This window comes from Nannobrachium achirus (genome assembly GCF_963921795.1).
Source record: "Nannobrachium achirus genome assembly, chromosome: 24".
Taxonomy (NCBI): domain Eukaryota; kingdom Metazoa; phylum Chordata; class Actinopteri; order Myctophiformes; family Myctophidae; genus Nannobrachium; species Nannobrachium achirus.
In genome coordinates this window covers 40,995,320-41,017,180 of record NC_137831.1, presented here as the reverse complement: position 1 = coordinate 41,017,180, position 21,861 = coordinate 40,995,320, and the positions used below count along the sequence as shown (strand labels likewise).

The following is a 21,861-nucleotide window of genomic DNA, read 5'->3' as shown; positions in this document are numbered from 1 at the left end:
AGTGACGATATATATAAAAACTAATCACTAAAAGAAGGGAAACTTGACTTGGTCCATTATATCTACCCTTTAATAATACCAATTTGTATTGTGTTTTATATCATTTTTATCGTTGTCACCTTTACAACGAGGTACAGCTTGTAAGGATATGGCATTCGTGGAATGAGCAACACAGCCAAACGTGAGGGTAGCGCCCCTCCAAAAAATGGTCAAAATGGCCCGGCAGGCCTGCAATACTGTTCTTTTGGTGTTCACCTTTGTTGCTTGATGCATTGAATGATTGCACTCTCCCACAGTAATAAGTCAAAACACAATACAAATTGATATTATTAAAGGGGAGATATTATGGACCGAAGTCAAGTTGCCTTTCTTTTTGAGCTCATCGTTTTATATATACTGTATGTGTGTGTGTGTATTTATTTCTATCATCTACGGAATTATCGAGCTGTTGTTTTCTTTCACCTCAAACATGGCTACATACATAGTCACCGGGGAGTGAACAATCTGGTTGATTGCAAATGAACGGGTTAAAACCCATTTAGGCCTAGAATTATTGAATGCTTTAACCAGTGAAAAATAGCAGATATACAAGCTCACAGCGCGGCACCGAGTGCTGCGCTGCGAGCTTGTAGATCTGCTATTTTTTGAAAAAGTTGTGAAAATGTGTGCAAATCCTTGAATATATGTATTTTCAAAGCGAACGCTTGTAACTCAAATTTTGCTTCTGGGGGGGGGGGGGGGGGGGGGGGGGGCCTGGAACAAAATATTTTGAGATGCGGGTCCGTGGCCAAATAAATATCATTTTGGGGGTCCTTCACATGAAAAGGTTTGAGAACCACTGACATAGTAGTCTCTCAAGAACTAACTGAGCTCCAGTTAAGTGAAAAGGACCTTTTCGTTGACGATGGCTGGCCAGATTGCTGACATAGAAACATATAGGTTTTTCCAAAAACCTTAGAAGGATTCTAAAGACACTTACAGAATCTGGTCAAAATTCAAATTTTCACGATTTTTCAAAAATAGATCTACAAGCTCGCAGCGCGGCACTCGGTGCCGCGTTGTGAGCTTGTATATCTGCTATTTTTCAATAGTTAAAGCATAAAATAATGATACACCATAATGTGTACCCGTTCTAAATGGGTTAATGAGGCTGAGACATGACGCTATACCGATACCAGAAATTACCGATACCAGAAGGATTCCGTCAAACCTTCTCAGCTCAGCTCCCCCGTTGATAAAACCTACGCAGACCATCATCATCACACACACCTGACCTCACAGGTAAAATCGTTTGTGCCGTTATTGTTATATATATATTTTTTTCTTTCTCTAGATTGGCAGTCGTCAATAATTGTGCTAGCTTGATTGGCAGGTTTGACAAGCAGAGGAACGGACTCAAGAGGAAGTGCGGCTGAGCCCACCTCTCTCACTGTTTCGGGCAAAAATCGCGCACTTAACGATAAAAAGCGTGACATTTGGCACACGGTTAGAACATGCCATATGGAAATTCTTTGGCTATAGAGTCTTGGGAAACTTCAAAAGGAGCCAATCAAAGTTGGGGTCTCATAGACTTTACTATACAGTAAAATAATACAAAAAATAAATAGTGATGACTCGATCACTAAACCATAGTTTTATGGGGGCCGTTTTTTAGCCCAAGGAATGTTTTTTTGCGCAAAACGCTTGCACAAATGCAATGCTTGCATTGGATTCCGAATCACAAAAAAACACCTAGTTTGACCCCTCACATGCTACTTAAAGCATATTTATTTTTCGTATTTATTTTACTGCATAGTAAAGTCTATGAGACACCAACTTTGATTGGCTCCCACAAGTTTCCGAAGACAAATCTGCGATGTCCCTATAGCCAAAAATGTTCCATATGGCATGTTCTAACTGCGTGCCAAATGTCATGCTTTTATCGTAAAGTGCACGATTCCATCAAAAATACCGCCCGAAACGCCCGGACTATCTGAAGCTCTCATTCGTTGGTGTTGCTGTTGCTGCTGCTGTCCATCTCCTTGCACTGCAGGTCTCCGCCGCTGTAGTCGATGCCGGGGAGCTTCACCCCGAAGCGGTCCACGCACCAGCAGATCCCCCTCTTCCGTCCGCGGGACGGCTTACACTGCGGATAAACATGAGATGTTTTACCACTTGTACCTGTTAAAACCCATTTAGGCCTAGAATTATTGAATGCTTTAACCAGTGAAAAAAAGCAGATATACAAGCTCACAGCGCGGCTGCGAGCTTGTAGATCTGCTATTTTTGGAAAAAGTCGTGAAAATGTGTGCAAATCTTTGAATATAATGTATTTTCAAAACGAACGATTGTAACTCAAATTTTGCTTCTGGGGGGGTCCCTGGAACTAGATATTTTGTGATGGGGGTCCGTGGCCAAATACATATCATTTTGGGAGTCCTTCACATGAAAAGGTTTGAGTACCACTGACATAGAAACATAGGTTTTTCAAAAAACCTCAGAAGGATTTGAAATATTTTTTTCAAATATAGGACTTGCAAGTTTTCACGATTTTTCAAAAATAGCAGATCTACAAGCTCGCAGCACGGCACTCTGTGCCACGCTGTGAGCTTGTATATCTGCTATTTTTCAATAGTTAAAGTACCCAGGGCTCAGAATTTGGTGCAACACCCCTGGGTTCCTTTTAGGGATTTTTATTTTTTTTATTTTTTTTTCTAAAGTTTTTCCCCCAAAAATGTTTTAATCGCTTCAAAAACGTTATAAGCGTTAATGTTTTCCAAATGTGAGCGGACCGGTGTGTGTGTCTGTGTCGGGGACGAATGAACGTCTGTGTTGTGCATGCATGCATCGCAGATTCGCATGCATACGGCGCTAGTCAGGTCCGCGGACTACATGTTGAGAAACACTGCTGGTCTGTTCGTGTGCACGCGTCATAGCAGTGCGCGCTCACCGCGCTGACTGGATGTGTTTTGTTTACGTGCCTGTGTGCATGCATGCTTGATGCAGCGTCGCCTCGTGTGCAGTGATTTTGTCAAGATTGACAATAAAACAACACAAAATACCACGTCGTTAATGCGACACCCGTGGATGCGGTCGGGGAGGGAGAGATCGAGGCAGACCAAAGCTCCTCCACATTGATACACTAGCCTGGGGTGCCAGCCATCCAGAGCGCTACCACTACGTTCCATGGACTTTAAATTGTCACTCCGCTTCTAGTCTCTAGAGAACAGACTCTGTGCTAACGCAAGGAAGAGCAATTATAAGTATTATTAGGGCTTTGATGCCAGTTCTGATGGGTGCAGCTGCATAAGTTGTGTTGCTTAAAGTAATGCCCCGTTGTGTTGTGCTCTCCTGAGTCTCCTCTCAGCTGCTGCTTAGCGGGAAAAAAAAAAAAAAAATGAAAAATGTCGATCGACGCGTCGATTTTCGGCCGCGACGCGTCGATTCGAAAATAATGCGTCGATTAACATCCCTAGTTCCTTTATGGGGGTCTAAATTGACTCATACAAGTCAGAGACCTTGAAATGTAAAAGTTTGAGAAACACTGACAATATACTATGTTAAAAGTCAGGCAGGGTCATTTGCTTTCACGGTAGAAATACCTGCTTGCGCTTGAAGAAACCTTTCTTGTCACAGTTTGGGATGTAGAGGGAAAGAGCCCAGACCCGGGACGTGTCCTTCATACTCTGAATCAGGTTGTCTAATCTCCTCCTGCAGGGCCCCTACACACACACACACACACACACACACACACACACGCACACACGCACACGCGCACACACACACACACACACACACACACACACACACACACACACACACACACACACACACACACACACTATTATTATATATATACAGTTTGTGGATAGAGTTGTGGCTAAAATTATTGGCACCCTTGCATTTGTAAAACAGAAAAAAAAAAAGCTTGGCAATTGAAAACATATTTTGCATCAACATACCGTATTTGGTTTGCAGAGGAACACAACATAAAACTAGAAGAAACTTACATACATAATTAAATACACTGTACTGTACTTGATTTGATCAAGCAGGCTATTCACCTGGAACTCACCTGTGGTGAGTCCAAGTTGACTTTAATCTTTAGTAACCACTAATCCACCCAGTTTAAATGGAGTAAATCCCTCATTCTGCTGTTTTGTGTCACACACTGAGCATGGACCAAATAAAAAAGGAGAGAATTGTCAGGAGGTCAGAGGTCAGATTGTAGCCAAACATGGACAATCTGAAGGCTCTAAGTCCATCTCCAGAGACCTTGATGTTCCTTCACTGTGCGCAATCTAGACGATTGTGTGTTGTGTTTTAAACAAATGCAAGGGTGCCAATACTTTTAACCACGACTGTATGTGCAATTTACAATGTAGGCATTTATCCAGAGAGACTTGCATTAAGAAAGATAATCACATACCTCAAATACAGAGAGACAGTGTAGTAGTGCCTCAGTAAACTATAGGATCACAGGTAAACTAAGAACCCATCGTCAGTCTAAACACCGTACTATCAAAATAATCATCTGTACATTCAAACTATAGGATAGCAGGTAAACAAAGCATCAGTCTAAATAACACGCTATCCAAATTACACACATAGCCATGCACAGTGTGTACAGTCTCATTGTTTGTGTAGTTTGTGTGTGTGTGCGCATCGCATGCGTGCGTGCGTGCAAATGCCTGTGTGAATCCCATGTGTGCAGGGGCGTCACAGGGGGGGGGGGGGAGTGGGACAGAGTTAGTAGGGCCCAAGGTGGAGGGGCCTTCCTTATTCTATACTTTAGCTATTGAAAAATAGCAGATCTACAAGCTCACACTGTGAACTTGTAGATCTACTATTTTTGAAAAGTCGTGAAAATGTGTGCAAATCTTTGAACATATGTATTTTTTAAGCGAACATTTGTAACTCAAATTTTGCTTCTGGGGGGTCCCTGCATGGAACTAAATATTTTGAGATGGGGGTCCGTGACCAAATACATGTCATTTTGGGGGTCCTTCACATGAAAAGGTTTGAGCACCACTGACATAGAAACATAGGTTTTTCAAAAAAACCTTAGAAGGATTTGAAATATTCAAAGACTTGCACAAACCGATTTTTTCAAAAATAGCAGATCTACAAGCTCACAGCGCGGCACCGTGAGCTCTGCTATTTTTCAATAGTTAAAGCACAAAATAATCCTTGTACCCAGGGCCCAGAATTTGGTGCCACACCCCTGTGTGCGTGCGAATGCCTGTGTGAATGCCCACATGTGTAACCCCATGCATAAATTGCAGGCCCACCGTTTCGCGTACAAACTCCGGCTGTAGTTTCTCCACGGGGCGGGCTGCGTAGTCCGGGCTGCCTGCGGCGGGCCTCTGCCTGGCCAGCCACTTCTTGCGGTCCTCGGCGTGCTTCTTGGCCTGGGCCTTCAGGCTGACAATGTGGTCCCGTCTGTTGGTGGGCACCTTGGTCTGGGGCAGGATGGACTCTGGGATGGGTAACATGGCCTCGTCGGGAGACGCGCCATCTGAGAAGGAGAGGAGGATTTGGTCAGAATTTATTGAGAGGGGTTGTCCCTTGAGATGCAGCATCTCATTTTAGAGGGGGTCCTAAACACATAAGTAACATTACATAAAGTACAAAAACACATAACTAAAACGTTACATACAATGCAAACACACAACAAGTACAGTACAGTTAGCTTGCTCACCATCTCCCACCCACACCCCAACTCATTTAACCCATTTAGGCCTAGCATTATTGAATGCTTTAACCAGTGAAAAATAGCAGATATACAAGCTCACAGCGCGGCACTCGTGCCGCGCTGCGAGCTTGTAGAGCTGCTATTTTTGAAAAAGTCGTGAAAATGTGTGCAAATCTTTGAATATATGTATTTTCAAAGCGAACGTTTGTAACTCAAATTTTGCTTCTGGGTGGTCCCTGGAACTATTTTCAGATGGGGGTCCGTGGACAAATACATATCATTTTGGGGGTCCTTCACATGAAAAGGTTTGAGAACCACTGACTTGGTAGTCTCTCAAGAACAGACCAACTGAGCTCCATTTAAGTGAAAAGGACCTTTTCTTTGACGATGGCTGGCCAGATTGCTGACATAGAAACACAGGTTTTTCAAAAAACCTTAGAAGGATTCAAAAGACACTTAAAGAATGGGGTCAAAATTCTAATTTTCACGATTTTTCAAAAATAGCAGAGCAGCGTGGTACTCGGTGCCACGCTGTGAGCTTGTATATCTGCTATTTTTCAATAGTTAAAGCAGTCAATAATCCTAGGCCTAAAGCAAAAAAATTTAAAAGAATGGAGAATACAATACTTTGGCTTGAGTCCAAAAATGTAAATAGTGTAGATACAAATACAATCAATATTAGAAGTATGAACCGGTTGTTTCAAGATGTGAGTACAAGGAAGTCCTGAAAGCGGCCAAAAGATGTAACAGATCTGAGTGAAAGAGGGAGATTGTTCCAGTCAGATGGAGCTTTGTAGTGGAATGCCCTGCGTCCAGATTCAGTAGTTATTTTTGGGGGGGACTGTAAAATAGGGATGTTGTGAGTTCCTGAGTGGATATGGTGATGTGTATGGTTCCAGGGATTGTTTCAAATAAGATGGACAGTTGAAGTGAACACATTTAAGAGGAAGTATTTAGGGACAGGGCGATAATCGCCATTATCGCTGATCGTGATAAAAAAACACACGATAATCGTATCATGGAGATTTCATTTATAGTGAAATCGCCCTCCGTCATGCACTGGGGTCAATTCGCCTTTCTGGTACCATTATAATTGGTCAAACGGAACTGTAAATAAGTTACTTGATACAGTTTTTTTTTTTCACTCTCAAAAAGTGAAAGCCCGGAAAAAAGAGTTGGAGAGGCCCTCATTGCGCGCTATAGAGAGAGATCTCTCTCTAGCGCTGCTGCTACTCAAAGATTTGCCATTTCAGATCATGACAAGTGACAAGCCAGTGGGCCAATTACATGAGTTATATTTCGTCGTTGTCGGGTGGAAACTTTGTATGTCCAAATCCGTTTGTTTTGTATTTATCATTTTAAAAATGATTTAAACTAGTGAAAACAGCCGATCTATAAGCACACTGTGTGCTTGTAGATCTGCTGTTTTCACTACTTTTGTGCAACAGCCTTGTATGATGAAGCAGGGCTTTGCTTTGGAATGAACCGGCCTTTCGGGAGTTGTCCCGCTTATCCCAATGGCCAGCACGTCCCTGGATACAGTCTTTTTTTTCACTCTCTACCAAATCTCTTTGCCAAAAAATAGCCGATCTACAAGCTCACAATGCGTCGCAAGCTTGTACAGTAGATCTGCTATTTTTTTGGCAAATGTTCCGCCCCAGGATAATGGATGTTGGGAATATTTAGAGAGAGACAGAAAGTTACAATGTGACGAGATGTCCTGGTTTGGCTGGGATTGTCCTGCTTTTCAACATTCACTACCAAATTGTCCTGGTTTTCACCACAATGAAAATGATACAAAATAATGAACACTTGTTTTGAGTGCTTATACATTACACACAGAGGTTTATTGTCTTCTGTTGAAAGGTGCAGTCACTAGATGTGCTGAGGCAGTGGCGTCAGTTCAGAAAAAGGTAAGGTATGGCAACATGACTGGTGTCTTGCACGCGCGCGAAGGCGCGCGTGCAAGACACCAGCCATGTTGCCATACCTTAGCAAAAGGCATGATACATTTATTTTAAGAAGTACATTCTATTTTCTTCCCCAAAATGTATATGGTTTCTTGCTGGATATGGCAGCCTGGAACAGTTGTTCAAGTGTGGCTAAACTTGGCGTAAACGTGCCACAATTAACAATAATGAATTGCACCTGTGCAGCTGACCGGTGGAACCTGGGAATATACTATTCTGTCAAGACGGGGAGAATATAATTATAATACCTTGTTAAATTTTACAATTGTAGTTATTTTACTGTAATTTAACAACATTCATGGATTTATATTTTAAAGTAACTTGTATTCTCCCCCCTGGACCCAGGGTATGGCAGCTGCATACCCCTGCCATACCCAATTGACGCCCTCTGTGCTGAGGGCTAAAAATGATTGTCCCCCATCCTGATGAAAACACCAGGTGAACAAAATGACTGCCTGTCATTGTCATGGACTCTTTTTCATTCGTCCCAGGACTTTATCAGTTTCAGTTCTGAGTGGCAGTGATGGAAACATGGTGACTGGCGACATGCTTTGACATGCATAAGATGAAGTGTGAAACTGCAGATATCTATGGCAGTTTTGGTGGGGAAAGGAGTATTGATAACCTATTCATCTCTGTGGCCAATTGTGTTAAGGCAGGGGTCTTCAACGTTTTCAGGCCAAGGACCCCTTAGTTGAGAGAGAGAGATGAAGCAGGGACCCCCCACAACCTCATAGATTCCATATAGTTTCATTGTTTGAGAGCACAATCATCAGTGTATTTTGGATTCATGTCAATTTGTGTTTTCAGATATTTAAACACTTGAACCGTCAATACTTAATAAACCTGACCTTTCACTCTGTACTTAGGCTGCTCTTTTCCCCCTCTACACCAAAGCTCTTTGCCCAAAATAGCCGATCTACAAGCTCGAGCTTGTAGATCTGCTATTTTTGGCTAAAGTTCTCAGAATATGGACGCTAGGGTGCAAGTGGTTAATATAAAAAAGGAAAAAAAAAGTTTCTATCACTCAAAGATTTGGAGGACCCCCTGTAGTAACTCTGAGGACCCCCTAGGGGTCCCGGACCCCCTGTTGAAGACCCCTGTGTTAAGGAATTAATCTCTTTTTTCATAAGAAGTCATATTCCAAGGGCCGATTCATACTCCACTTTTAGAGATACATTTATTTTGGTTTGGTTCGGGAGGTCAAAAGATCTCTGTGGCACATTTTTGGATTTTTGGACACAGCTCCTACAGATTTTGCCCTAAAATCCCGCAAAGCGTTACACAGTATGTCTAGAGCCATGTCATCAACATGGATCTGTCCTATTAGCGCCACCATCAGGGCGACTTTTGCAAAACACATTTTTGGACACTGCTCCTACAGATTTTGCCCTAAAATCACGCAAAGCGGTACACTCTATCTCTAAAGTCATGTCATCAACATGGATCTGTCCCATTTCGCATATTCCCTCCCGATTGGCTACGACTGCCTTCTAAAGTTTGTGTATGCAACGTGGCGGTTGCTTATCTCCCGATTAGGCAGTCTTACTGGTTATACATCAAATCTGTCCATCCCCCAATAGCCTATCAACATGCTCAAAACGCACCAGAAGCTTGCAGAACTGCCATTTTCGCAGAACGTTCGCCCGTTTTCGTAGAATGTTTTGTCTATTATGACTTGCCCAGAATAGGGACGCTAGGGTTCATGCGGTTACGAAAACTAACCGTACAGCTGTTGGAATGAGAGAGAGACCAGACACTGGACAAGAAAAGAAAAATGAAATGATGTGATGATGTCTCTGCGGACCGTTGCGTCCGCGTTTAGCGCAGTTCCGTGGCCACCGGCCAATTTCAGACACCATGTGTTGACATGCGTGACAAACACAGCCTACATTTGTGGCAGGTCAAGTTAGCATTTTGGGGGTATATGTAGACCATATGGTCTCAAACTTTTATAGCCGGCGACCTAAATGAGACATTTTAGTCACACTAGCACCCCGGAGTCAAGAAAACATACTATTACACTTGTCATGTGGGCAACCCACTGGGGACAAGTCCTCCATTTTGGGTCCCAATCCCTAGAAACACTGGACTGCTCTCATGTTTTTTTTTTCTTCGAACGAATGCCTTTAGGAAGGCCTTTAGGAAACCCATTCAGGCCTAGAATTATTGAATGCTTTAACCAGTGAAAAATAGCAGATATACAAGCTCGCAGAGCTTGTAGATCTGCTATTTTTGAAAAAGTTGTGAAAATGTGTGCAAATCTTTGAATATGTATTTTCAAAGCGAACGTTTGTATCTCAAATTTTGCTTCTGTGTGGTCCCTGGAACTAAATATTTTGAGATGCGGGTCCGTGGCAAAATAAATATCATTTTGGGGGTCCTTCACATGAAAAGGTTTGAGAACCACTGACATAGTATTCTCTCAAGAACAGACTAACTGAGCTCCATTTAAGTGAAAAGGACCTTTGGCTAGCCAGATTGCTGACACATAGAAACATAGGTTTTTCAAAAAATCTTAGAAGGATACAAAAGACAGAATCGCGGGTCAAAATTCAAATTTTCACGATTAAAAAAAAAAAATAGCAGATCTACAAGCTCGCAGCGCGGCACTCGGTGCCGCGCTGTGAGCTTATATATCTGTTATTTTTCAATAGTTAAAGCGTAAAATAATAATACACAATGATGTGTACCCGTTCTAAATGGGTTAAAAAACACGCGACACATCTTCGCACCAATCACGGGCCTCGCTGCCCTCTCAATGCAGGCTGGAATTAGTGGTCAGTCCTGTGGGCTTCCAAGCAACACCGCAGCTCTGTCTGTTACTGTCCACCTGAATTGACCTCGCCTACCAGGCTTTCTGGGGGAAAGCCTGGTGTTCGTTCACAACAGTCCGTTTGGTTTCCGCCGAAAGCGCGGAAACCACTAAGAAGCGGCGTCGCTTTGATTTGGTTCCACCCGTTTGTTTCCCCAATTCCTATTAAAATGCTCGAGTAACCTAGTGTAGTCTTGCCAGTCGCTAACAGTTGGACTAAAAGATGCATAAACCAATCGAATTTTTCAAAAGCAATCAACTCTGCATCAAGGAGTTTATTAGGTAGGCCCTAAAAGTATGTCCTTGAACGCAGGGGAATATTTTGTGTTAAAACTGAATCCGGTTTGATAGTTCCGGCAAATTGTAGTCCTTTGAGTACTACAACATGACGTGTTGTGGTTTCTGCTCCAGACCAGTTACAACCCCGAAAAGTGAAGTGATCCCAGACTACACCTGAATAGAGCTCAATTAATGCGGGGCGACACGACTTCAAATCATTGTGAGGATTATTTCAAACTTTTGCCTTGATTACGATTAATTAATGATTTGTTACTTTTTAAATGGTGAAAATAGCCGATCTACACACTCACAATGCGTCGCGATACAACGTATTGTGAGCTTGTAGATTGGCTGTTTCACTATTGTCCATCCATCCATCCATCCATCCTCGACCGCTTATCCAGAATCATTATTTCCTTATCCCGAGCAACTTCCTCCACTCCCTCAGGGGGTCGACTGAGTTTTTACACTGACAAAAACTAAATAAAAACTGAGCTGTGATGACTAAAACTAAGAATAAATATATTGGCAATTTCGTCAACAAAATAAAAACTAGACTAAAACGTTAGGGAGGGACTAGTGGAGAAGAGAGAGTTTATGTTTGGTTGCTCTCCGGTGTTGCATGCTGAAACTAGCCGATCTACTGCGACGCGTTGTGAGCTTGTAGATCTGCTATTTTCAGCACACAACCAAGTGTAAAATCAGTCATTACGATGACATCAAGGCCTGCCAAAATACATTTGCGTTGACTAAAATCTTATGATATTTAGTCGACTAAAAATTAGACTAAAACTTTTCAGGTGACTAAATTATGACTAAAACTAACATTCAAAAGACTGTGACTAAAACTAAATCAAAATGTGCAGTCAAAAACAACATTGAAATGGATATACTGTGCATGGTGGCATTTCACTGAACAGTTTTAGCCATACTGTATGCGTTGTGAGCTTGTAGATCTGCTATTTTCAGCACACAACCAAGTGTAAAATCAGTCATTATGATGCCATCAAGGCCTGCCAAAATACATTTCAGTTGACTAAAATCTGACTAAAACTACAACTTTTCAAAACGAAATCAAAATTTGATGTCAAAAACAACATTGAAATATATATACGTGGTGGCATTTCACTAAACAGTTTTAGCCATACTGTATGTGCGTGCTGAGCCATGACTGTCAGGGATATCCGTGCATCATGTGCGTGTTTCCGCTTACACTTTTGGCAGGCAGTAAAAAGATTTGCCTTGTAAAAACCCCCCCCGGGGGATGACAAACACCGACCCGTCTGAGCTTTGCATGATGATGACGCCATTCCTAAGCCAACGTCTGTAAGGGAAACAAGGTCAGCTCGCTGGGGGTCATGACATGAAGCCATACATTAACGCATTCATAACGGGTGCACATTATTGTGTATCATTATTTTATGCTTTAACTATTGAAAAATAGCAGATATACAAGCTCACAGCGCGACACCGAGTGCCGCGCTGCGAGCTTGTAGATCTGCTATTTTGAAAAATTCGAATTTTGACCCGATTCTATAAGTGTCTTTTGAATCCTTCTATGATTTTTGGAAAAAAACCTATGTTTCTATGTCAGCAATCTGGCCGGCCATCGCCAAAGAAAAGGTCCTTTTCACTTTAACTGGAGCTCAGTTAGTCTGTTCTTGAGAGACTACTATGTCAGTGGTTCTCAAACCTTTTCATGTCAAGGACCCCCAAAATGATATTTATTTGGCCACGGACCCCCATCTCAAAATATTCAGTTCCAGGGACCACCCAGAAGCAAAATGTGAGTTACAAACTTTCGCTTTGAAAATACATATATTCAAAGATTTGCACACATTTTCACGACTTTAAAAAAAATAGCAGATCTACAAGCTCGCCGCGCTGTGAGCTTGTATATCTGCTGTTTTTTCAATAGTTAAAGCAGTCAATAATCCTAGGCCCTAAATGGGTTAAACCCATGAAAATCCTCTGTCATAAAGCCTCCGCCCCCACCACGATGAAGATGATTATGCTGATGACAATGATGTCTATGCCCCCTGTCCACGGGAGTCAATTATTATTGGGAGAAGGAAAAAGAGATGTTACTCCCACCCACACCCAGGGGTGTCACACCAAATTCTGGGCCCAGGGTACAAGGATTCACTGCAGGGTGGGCCCCCATGAATGTTCTTCATAGGGGGAGGGGGTTTAACCCGTTTAGACTGGGAACGCATTGTTGCGCGTTATTTTGTGCTTTAACTATTGAAAAATAGCAGATATACAAGCTCACAGCGCGGCACCGAGTGCCGCGCTGCGAGCTTGTAGATCTGCTATTTTTGAAAAGTCTATGTCAGTGGTGCTCACACTTTTTCATGTGAAGGACCCCCAAAATGACATGTATTTGGCCAAGGACCCCCATCTCAAAATATTTAGTTCCAGGGACCCCCCAAGAAGCAAAATTTGAGTTACGAATGGTTCGCTTAAAAAAATGCATATATTCAAAGATTTGCACACATTTTCAATTTTTTTCAAAAAATAGCAGATCTACAAGCTCGCTGTGAGCTTGTATATCTGCTATTTTTCAATAGCTAAAGTATAAAATAATTCCAGGCCCCTCCACCTTGGGCCCTAGTAACTCAGTCCCACTTCCTCCCCCCACCCCCTTGTGACGCCCCTGCCCACACCCCCAGTTTTCTGCTGACACACTTTTCTTGGGGGGGAGTGTGTGTGTGTGTGTGTGTGTGTGTGTGTGTGTGTGTGTGTGTGTGTGTGTGTGTGTGTGTGTGTGTGTGTGTGGGGGGGGGATAAGTGCAAGTCTAATCAAGTCTGCACTTGTTAATCCCCCGCCATCTTCTAATCTGATTACTGCTGACTGATAATGTCTCTCTCTTTTTTAGCATCCCTTCTCTTGTGGTTGGGAGCTGTGTGAGAGATGTGATGATTCGGTTGAATTTGATCCCTTTCTGGATGGGGTTGTGAACGAAACTAGGGAGGATCTAAACTCACCCTTTCCCACCACCCTTGTAACCGTTTGACTGAGACAAGAAGAGCTTATTATTATTTCATGCTTTCATTATTGAAAAATAGCACAAAAAGATATACAAGCTCAGATATACAAGCTCACAGCGCGGCACCGAGTGCCGCGCTGCGAGCTTGTAGATCTGCTATTTTTGAAACATTTGAATTTTGACCCGATTCTATAAGTGTCTTTCCTTCTAAGGTTTTTTTGAAAAACCTATGTTTCTATGTCAGTGGTTCGCAAACTTTTTCATGTCAAGGACCCCCAAAATTACATCTATTTGGCCATGGACCCCCATCTCAAAATATTTAGTTCCAGGGACCACCCAGGAAGCAAAATTTGGGTTACAAACGTTCGCTTTAAAAATACATATATATTCAAAGATTTGCACACATTTTCACGACTTTTTCAAAAAAAATAGCAGATCTACAAGCTCGCAGCGCGGCACTCGGTGCCGCGCTGTGAGCTTGTATATCTGCTATTTTTCAATAGCTAAAGCATTAAATAATTCTAGGCCCTAAATGGGTTAAAATATATGGAAAATGAACATTGCCGCCGTTATGTCCGACAAAGCCTTCAAAAGACCAGTGTTTGTGATTTATTCTTCAGGGCTCATCAGTTTTCATTCCGTCGTCGGGTTGGCTTTCCTTTCAAAAGGTGTGGACGTGTTATTTCAGACTGAACCTGTTCACATATTGACACTTTAAAAGGGCTCAGAGTACACATTGACACATACAGGACATCCATCTAACCAGACAGTTCTTCATATCTCTGTTACCAGGGGTGGAAGGTATCTAGCTTAAAGCTATACTGTGTAAGATGCTCAACTAGTGGTCATTAGCCCTATAGCAAACCGCGGTCGCGTCCGCGTCTTTCGGCCGTTTTTCGTACCTTCACACCCCCGCGTCTGCCTCCACCTCGCCGAGAGCTATCTTTAGAGGGGTCCCTGGTTCCTGTGCGTTCAGGCATTCCGGAGAAACGGACTCCTTCCCCCTGCCAGGTAGGCGAGATTACCTTTTGAGTATAGAGACACACGGGCGACTACAAATATGGCGACCCCACTTCAAGATGCGCTGTGATTGGCCGGCAGTGTATAACCCTCGCTGTGATTGGCCGGTAGTGTGATGACGTAATTTTGCCGGGAAATCCCGCCCCTGTCACGGCTAAGTAGAAAACATATAAAGAGAAGGCTTCAGAAGCTGAAAATAACGGAGTGGGGGTTCTAAAACTTTAGCGATTTAACAGTTAGGACAATTTTAAGATTTGTTTTATAAAAAAAGTTACATGGTATAACTTTAAGTTACTAGTTACTTTGCAGATTTAGATATCATTACAAAATAGTTGATCTACAAGCTCACAGCATTTAATACTTCAACTTTGGCATTGCATTTGCAAAAAAAGAAATGCTTCATGTAAACCTGGACAGCGCTTTCCTAATTATAAAATATCATAACACAATTCTGTCACTATACGATAAGAGGGAGTATGATCAATATCACATCGGGTCGTGATCTATACGCTCATTTACACGTCACATCGCGAACGTTGTGAGCTTGTAGATCGGCTACTTTTGCTTTAGTGTGACACTACCATGACGAAGTCGGGCATAAATGCATGAAAAACGAATGAAATACGTTGATACAAGGTATCTGTAGGTGTTTGTGGTTGCATGCTGGCATGCATGCATGGAAGGGGGCATGCATTAGGGATGGAACGATATGAAAATTTCATATCACGATTATTGAGACAAAGGATTATCGTGATAATCAAAATCCATTATCCTGGTAGGAACATTTGCCAAAAAATAGACGATCTACAAGCTCACAACGTGTCGCAAACGCGCAAATCGGCTCTTTTTTGGCAAATACATTTGATAGAGAGACTGTAAAAAGTATGTATATTATAAGTACCTTTCACCAATTATAGAGGGTTTAAGTGGTACCGGATATGCAGCTCGGCAAATAAAAGGTGAATTGATCCCAGTGCATAACGGAGGACGATATCATGATGAATTAAATCTCCACGATGCAATTATCGTGAGTGTTTTTATCACGATAAACCGTAATATCGCTTATCGTCACATCCTAGCATGCATACTGTATAGTACGTGCACAACAGCCTGCACGGGTGCGGTGCATAAGTGCACGTGCGTGCCGTGCATACATACAACATGCATGCATGCCTATACTTATACTATACTTGACAGAAATGTCACATGTGCGACATGCATGTGGGTTTTAGGGTGATTGCACATGATATCAGCGAGCCGATGCATGCGTGTAGAATGAATGAGATGCGTACCAAGCGGGGGCTGAGGAGTTAATCCACGATACGAGTGAGACCACAGACAGACTGGGGGGAGGGGGGGGGCAGGGGGAGGGGGGGTTAGTGATCCACTCTCAGCCAGCATTTTGCTGAATCACTATACAGAGCCTGCACACACACTCAGCTCAGGGGCGTCAATTGGGTATGGCAGGGGTATGCAGCTGCCATACCCATGGGTCCAGGGGGGGAAAATAAAAGTTACTTTTAAATATAAATCCATGAATGTCTCTTTGTCTATCTGTTCTGTTATTATGTTGTTAAATTACAGTAAAATAACTACAAATGCAAAATTCTCCCCAACTTGACAAAATGGTATATTCCCAGGTTCTGCAGGTCAGCTGCACAAGTGCAATGCATCATTGTTAATTGTGACACGTTTACTGACATGCCAAGTTTAGCTGCACTTGAACAACCGTTCCAGGCTGCCATATATCCAGCCCAAGAAACCGTAGAAACGGGGGAAAAAATAGAATGTACTTCTGGAAATAAGTGTATCATGCCTGTTGCTAAGGTATGGCAACATGACTGGTGTCTTGCACCAGTCATGTTGAAGGCACGTGTGCAAGACACCAGTCATGTTGCCATACCTTAGCTTTTTCAGAACTGACGCCACTGACTCAGCTCACACACTCAGCGGAAGGGGGACGAGAGAGAGAGAGAAGAGATTGAGGGGGGGGGGGGGGGGGGGGGGGGGGGGGGGCAGGAGGCAGGGTGTCGCAAGGTGTCTGGGCCCTGGGTACAAGGATTCACTGCGGGGCCCCCCATGAACGTTCTTCATAGGGGGAACTGGGAACGCATTATAACACATTATTTCGTGCTTTGACTTTTGAAAAAGTCTGCTTTGACTCCAAAAAAAATTTGGAAAATCGCGAAGGTTTGTGCGAGTCTTTGAATATTTCAAATCCTTCCATAGGGTTTTGGAAAAAAATATGTTTCTATGTCAGTGGTGCTCAAACCTTTTCACGTGAAGGACCTCCAAAATGATATGTATTTGGCCACGGACCCCCATCTCAAAATACTAAGATCCATGGACCCACCAGAAGCAAAATTCTAGTTACAAATGTCCGCTTAAAAAATAAAGATTTGCACACATTTTCACGACTTTAAAAAAATATAGCAGATCTACAAGCTCGCTGTGAGCTTGTAGATCTGCTATTTTTCAATAGCTAAAGTATAAAATAGTTAAGGCCCCCTCCACCTCGGGCCCTAGTAACTCAGTCCCACTTTCCCCCCCATGTGACGCCCCTGAGAGCGAGCGATGGAGGGAGGGAAGGTGACTATAGGAGGGAATGATGGAAAGATGACAGGAGGAAGGGAGAGAAGCAAGAGAGATGGACGCAGAGAGAGAGAGAGAGAGAGAATAAGAGGGAGGTGAAAGAGGGTAATAATGACAGCAGGGGGGGGGGGGGGCGGAGGAGATGGAGTGGGGAGGTTGAGAAGGGGAGGGGAGGATGAGAGACAGCACACATAGACATCAAAGGGGGCTTGAGCCCCTGCCCCTTTTTACCCGTCTGTAAAAAAAAAAGTGCCCTCTCCAGACCATGAATGGCATCTTTTACTATGGTGAAAGAAATGCAAATGTTCCATGCCATACCTGAAGGCAGCATTCAAGAGAATTGCCTCGTCCAAACTCTCCTGAAGTTGAATGCGGTGTCTTATGTTGAAAGAATTTCCCTCTTTTCGAGATTTTCACCAAAAGGCCCTTTTTTAGAAACGTCAGCCCCTGCCTCTCAAACATTCTCTGCACGTCCCTGGCTCAGAGACAGGGGGGAAAGAGGAGACGTTGCCACTCGAGACGGTAAAAGAATGGAGGGAGGGACAAAACCATGCATGGAGGTTAAGGACGGAGGTAGGGTGAAGGAAAAGAAAATGACAGAGCGCAGACTAGCCTACCGACAGGGGAATACATACAGGGATTTAATATAGGGCAAGTTCGATATTGTGGAAACAATGTCACCAGGGACGTGCTGGGCCCCTGATTCAGCCCGGGAAAAAGAGTTGGAGAGGCCCTCATTGCGCGCTATAGAGAGAGATCTCTCTCTATAGCGCTGCTGCTACTCAAAGATTTGCCATTTCAGATCATGACAAGTGACAAGCCAGTGGGCCAATTACATGAGTTATATATTACATGAGTCATTGTCGGGTGGAAACCTTGTATGTGCAAAACCATTTTAAAAATGAATTCAACTAGTGAAAACAGCCGATCTACAAGCACACAACGCCTCGCACCGCGAGGCGTTGTGTGCTTGTAGATCTGCTGTTTTCACTACTTTTGTGCGACAGCCTTGTACGATGAAGCAGGGCTTTGCTTTGCGAATTTTTTTTTTACAAATTTGAAACTTGGAGATACGAGGTTTCTGCCCGACAGTGACGATTTACTTTGTTGGCCGCCCAGCCCCCAAAATGGAAAGAAGGCCGACATTTTATTATTTATATTTTTTTCCTAATGGCTGGCCTGGACCGGCCGGGGAATGAACCGGCCGTTCGGGAGTTGTCCCGCTTTTCCCAATGGCCAGCACGTCCCTGCATGTTCACCTGCGCCAGACAATGAGTGGCAGGGTAATAACGTGTCAGACAGACCGAAGGGGGACAGAACAAAAAATCCTCTTGTGCTCCGTCGTCTCAAATTACCACAAGCCGGGGCTGCTAATAGGGCCAAATCACACAAAGCCGTTCGGACAGCGTTCGCCTTTGACGCCCTCCCCGCAGACACTAGTCTGCGACATGTCCCTAAAATGTCATTCAAACGGGAACAGCGCCTGTAATATTCTCCCTGTTTTATTATGTGGCCCCCCGAACAGGGACGTGCAGAGGATGTTAGAGAGGCAGGGGCTGACATTTCTAAAAGGGCCTTTTTGGTGATAATATCAAAAACAGCACACCTCCAAGCTCCAAGCGCATCGCGCTTGCGACGTGTTGCGAGCTTGGGGGTCGGCTATTTTCGATGCTTCTATGCAGAGAGGACAATTTTTTCAACATAAGATGCTGCCTTCAAGTTCAGGAGAGTTCGGACAAGGCAATTCTCGTGAATGCTGCCTTCAGCTATGGCATGGAAAGAGGACATTTGCATTTCTTTCACCATAGTAAAAACTGCATTCATGGTCTGGAGAGGGCACTTTTTTTATTGAAGGATAAAAGGGCAGGGGGCTCAAGCCCCCTTTGATGTCTATGTGTGCACGTGCCTGCCCCCGAAAACCCACTAATTTACGGCTCTTTAGAGTCCCACCACCACCGCGTATACACGGCTTTCAAACCAAGATGACAGGTTGATCGGCACTCCGGCAGTAGCCGTTGACAAGAGTTCGCCGGGTCACGGCCGGGCTTTTAGAGTCGCGCGCCTCGGTTAATGACAGCCTTTTGACAGGTGTCAACCCGTCTCACACACAGAGGAGCGTTTCTAAATGGCAGCCACCTCCACCTCCCAATTCTAAAGACTGGCATGTCGTTCACACACCCAATCACATGAAGGCAAGGGCATATAGGTGTTTTCAATGGCCTTATCAAATTAATCAATGGAATATTAGCGATCGAGTATAGGCTATAATAGGCTAGCCGCCTATATGAGAGAGTGCAAAGTGCAAAGTGACTTTTATGGTTTTATTAACACCATGGGTTTGTGAAATCCAGGCTTTTATCCCGAAATGCTGTCTAACAATGGATATTGCCTACAAGACCAAGCTGCTCCAAACTAAAACAAATGAACAAAGAATGCTTTATTTATCATTTAGGCCTATTATTTTTAGACCCTCCGTTTGTAGCCCATGCACCAGAGGACGTAATAGGGACGCAACATTAGGCATAGGCTAATCTAAAATGATATAGCATATAAATAGGGCTGCAGAATACAGAAGAAGAAAAGTCCTCAAAGGTGGAAAAAGATAATAATTCCCTAAATGGAACCAATTGGTTCCATCCACGCACACAGAAACGCACGCACACGCACACGCACTCCCATAATAAACGCTCGGGAGTAAAAAAAAAAAAAAAACACGTCTTTCTTACCCTTCGACGAGTGCATCAGCTTGTACAGCTTCTCGTTGGCGCACACGCCGCGCCCGTGCAGCAGCGCGTGCAGCTGCTTCTCCTCGCCGCTCCGCGGCAGGCAGCGGAGCCCGCGCGCGCACGGCCGGGTGTACACGCCGCACGCGGCGCCCTCGTCGAGCGCGCACGTCAGGCAGCAGCCGCAGCCGGGCTCCTTGACGAGGGCATGGCAGCCCACCGGCACCGGCGGGCACATGGACAGCGCCTTCTGGTCGCACGGCTCGCAGGGAACATAGGAGCCCCGCGCGCAGCTGATGATCGGGGCGAGCAAAGGGACGATCACCACCAGGAGAGAATAATATGCACTCAGCAGCATATTCACTGCTGGAAATGTGTCCGACTAAATGTGAATATGAACGAATATCAACTGAATATGACGTCCGATCCGAGCTTTCCAGTGGCTCCTCCGAGTTGAAACATTAGGGGGGCGAAATCAGTGCGCAAAACGGGGGGGTTCCTCCTCCAGCATCCACAGGTGCCGTGCGCGCTTCTTTATAGTGTCGTTGAAGTCCCCTTTGGTGTCACTGATGTCTGCATCCGATGCTTGCAAACCACATGAGAAAGAAAGCGGAAAAAAACGCCCCGCAGCAAGTCCTCTTCAGCGGTGCAAAGAAGTGCAGAAATATATCAAATTAAGAAAATGGGATTAGCTATCTTCCTGAGCAATTCCTCCTCCAGGGTTGTCCAGTGTCGTTTTTTTACGCGAAAAAACTTAAGTCTCCTTATAATGAGGTGGAAGAAGAAGCAGACCAAATTCACCTCCTCGGCGAATCTCCGTAGGCTATGTACCAACCCGCACGGTTCCCCAGCACAATATATAATCTGTGGGCTTTGAGCTTGCCTTAAAAAAAAAAGAAAGACAGAAAAAAAGGGTTGCCAGAGGCGAAGCCTATAACGACGGGTATGTCAAACAACGTTTGGAGGGGGAGGCGCACTTGTCAACTCCGTGCGCGCCTCGATGGTGATTTCACAGGGCGGGTGTTGGCATGCCTCCAGCAGCCAGACGTGCTGCTGGATACAGAGTCGATGCTGGAAAGGCAGAGGTGGAAAAAGTACTCGCATTCTTTACTTAAGTATCAATACTGAAATATAGAAATAGGCTACTCTGTTAGGGTGCCCTCACACCTATACCTAGGCTAGAGTGGAATCCGCCAATGCATTTCAATGAGAATGGAGCGTTTTTTGCAGAAATCCTCTACTGGCAAAAAAAAGGCTCCATTCTCATCAGCGGCGTCAGTTCATAAAAAGCTAAGGTATGGCAACATGACTGGTGTCTTGAAGACACCAGTCATGTTGCCATACCTTAGCAACAGGCATGATTACAGAACATTTTATTGTTTCGCCCCTGTAGCCAAGGTATGGCAGCTGCCATAGCTTGCCATACCCAATTGACGCCTCTGCCATTGAAATGCATTGGCGGATTCCACTCTAGGTATTTTGGTGTGAGGGCACCCTTACAAGTAAAAGTCAGAAATTCAAAATGTAGGCTACTTGAGTAAAAGTACGAAAGTATTGGCATCAAAATGTACTTAAAGTAGGAAACCAAAATGTTTGAAAATAGCAGATCTACAAGCTCACAACGTGTCCGATGCGACGCGTTGTGATCGCGACACGTTGTGAGCTTGTTGATCGGCTATTTTCAAATAGCCTAGGCCTATATAGGTATAACATAGGGCTAAAGTGGTTTATGTATGTTTTATAATATTATAATATGTCTGCAAAGTAACTAGTAGCTGAAGTTTTTAAATTATGTAGT

At 43.9% G+C, this 21,861-nt stretch overlaps 1 protein-coding gene across 1 annotated transcript; it reads right to left on the bottom strand.

The window, feature by feature from the left end:
* Positions 1–1,981: 1,981 nt before the first annotated feature.
* LOC308280301 (insulin-like growth factor-binding protein 5) lies at positions 1,982–20,421 on the bottom strand (the record flags this gene model as incomplete). The annotated part of the gene is made up of 4 exons (XM_080720560.1): positions 1,982–2,125; positions 3,582–3,701; positions 5,283–5,477; positions 20,056–20,421. The coding sequence occupies 4 exons, from the start codon at positions 20,419–20,421 to the stop codon at positions 1,982–1,984; spliced, it is 825 nt and encodes a 274-aa protein (XP_080576686.1).
* Between the last annotated feature and the right edge of the window lie 1,440 nt (positions 20,422–21,861).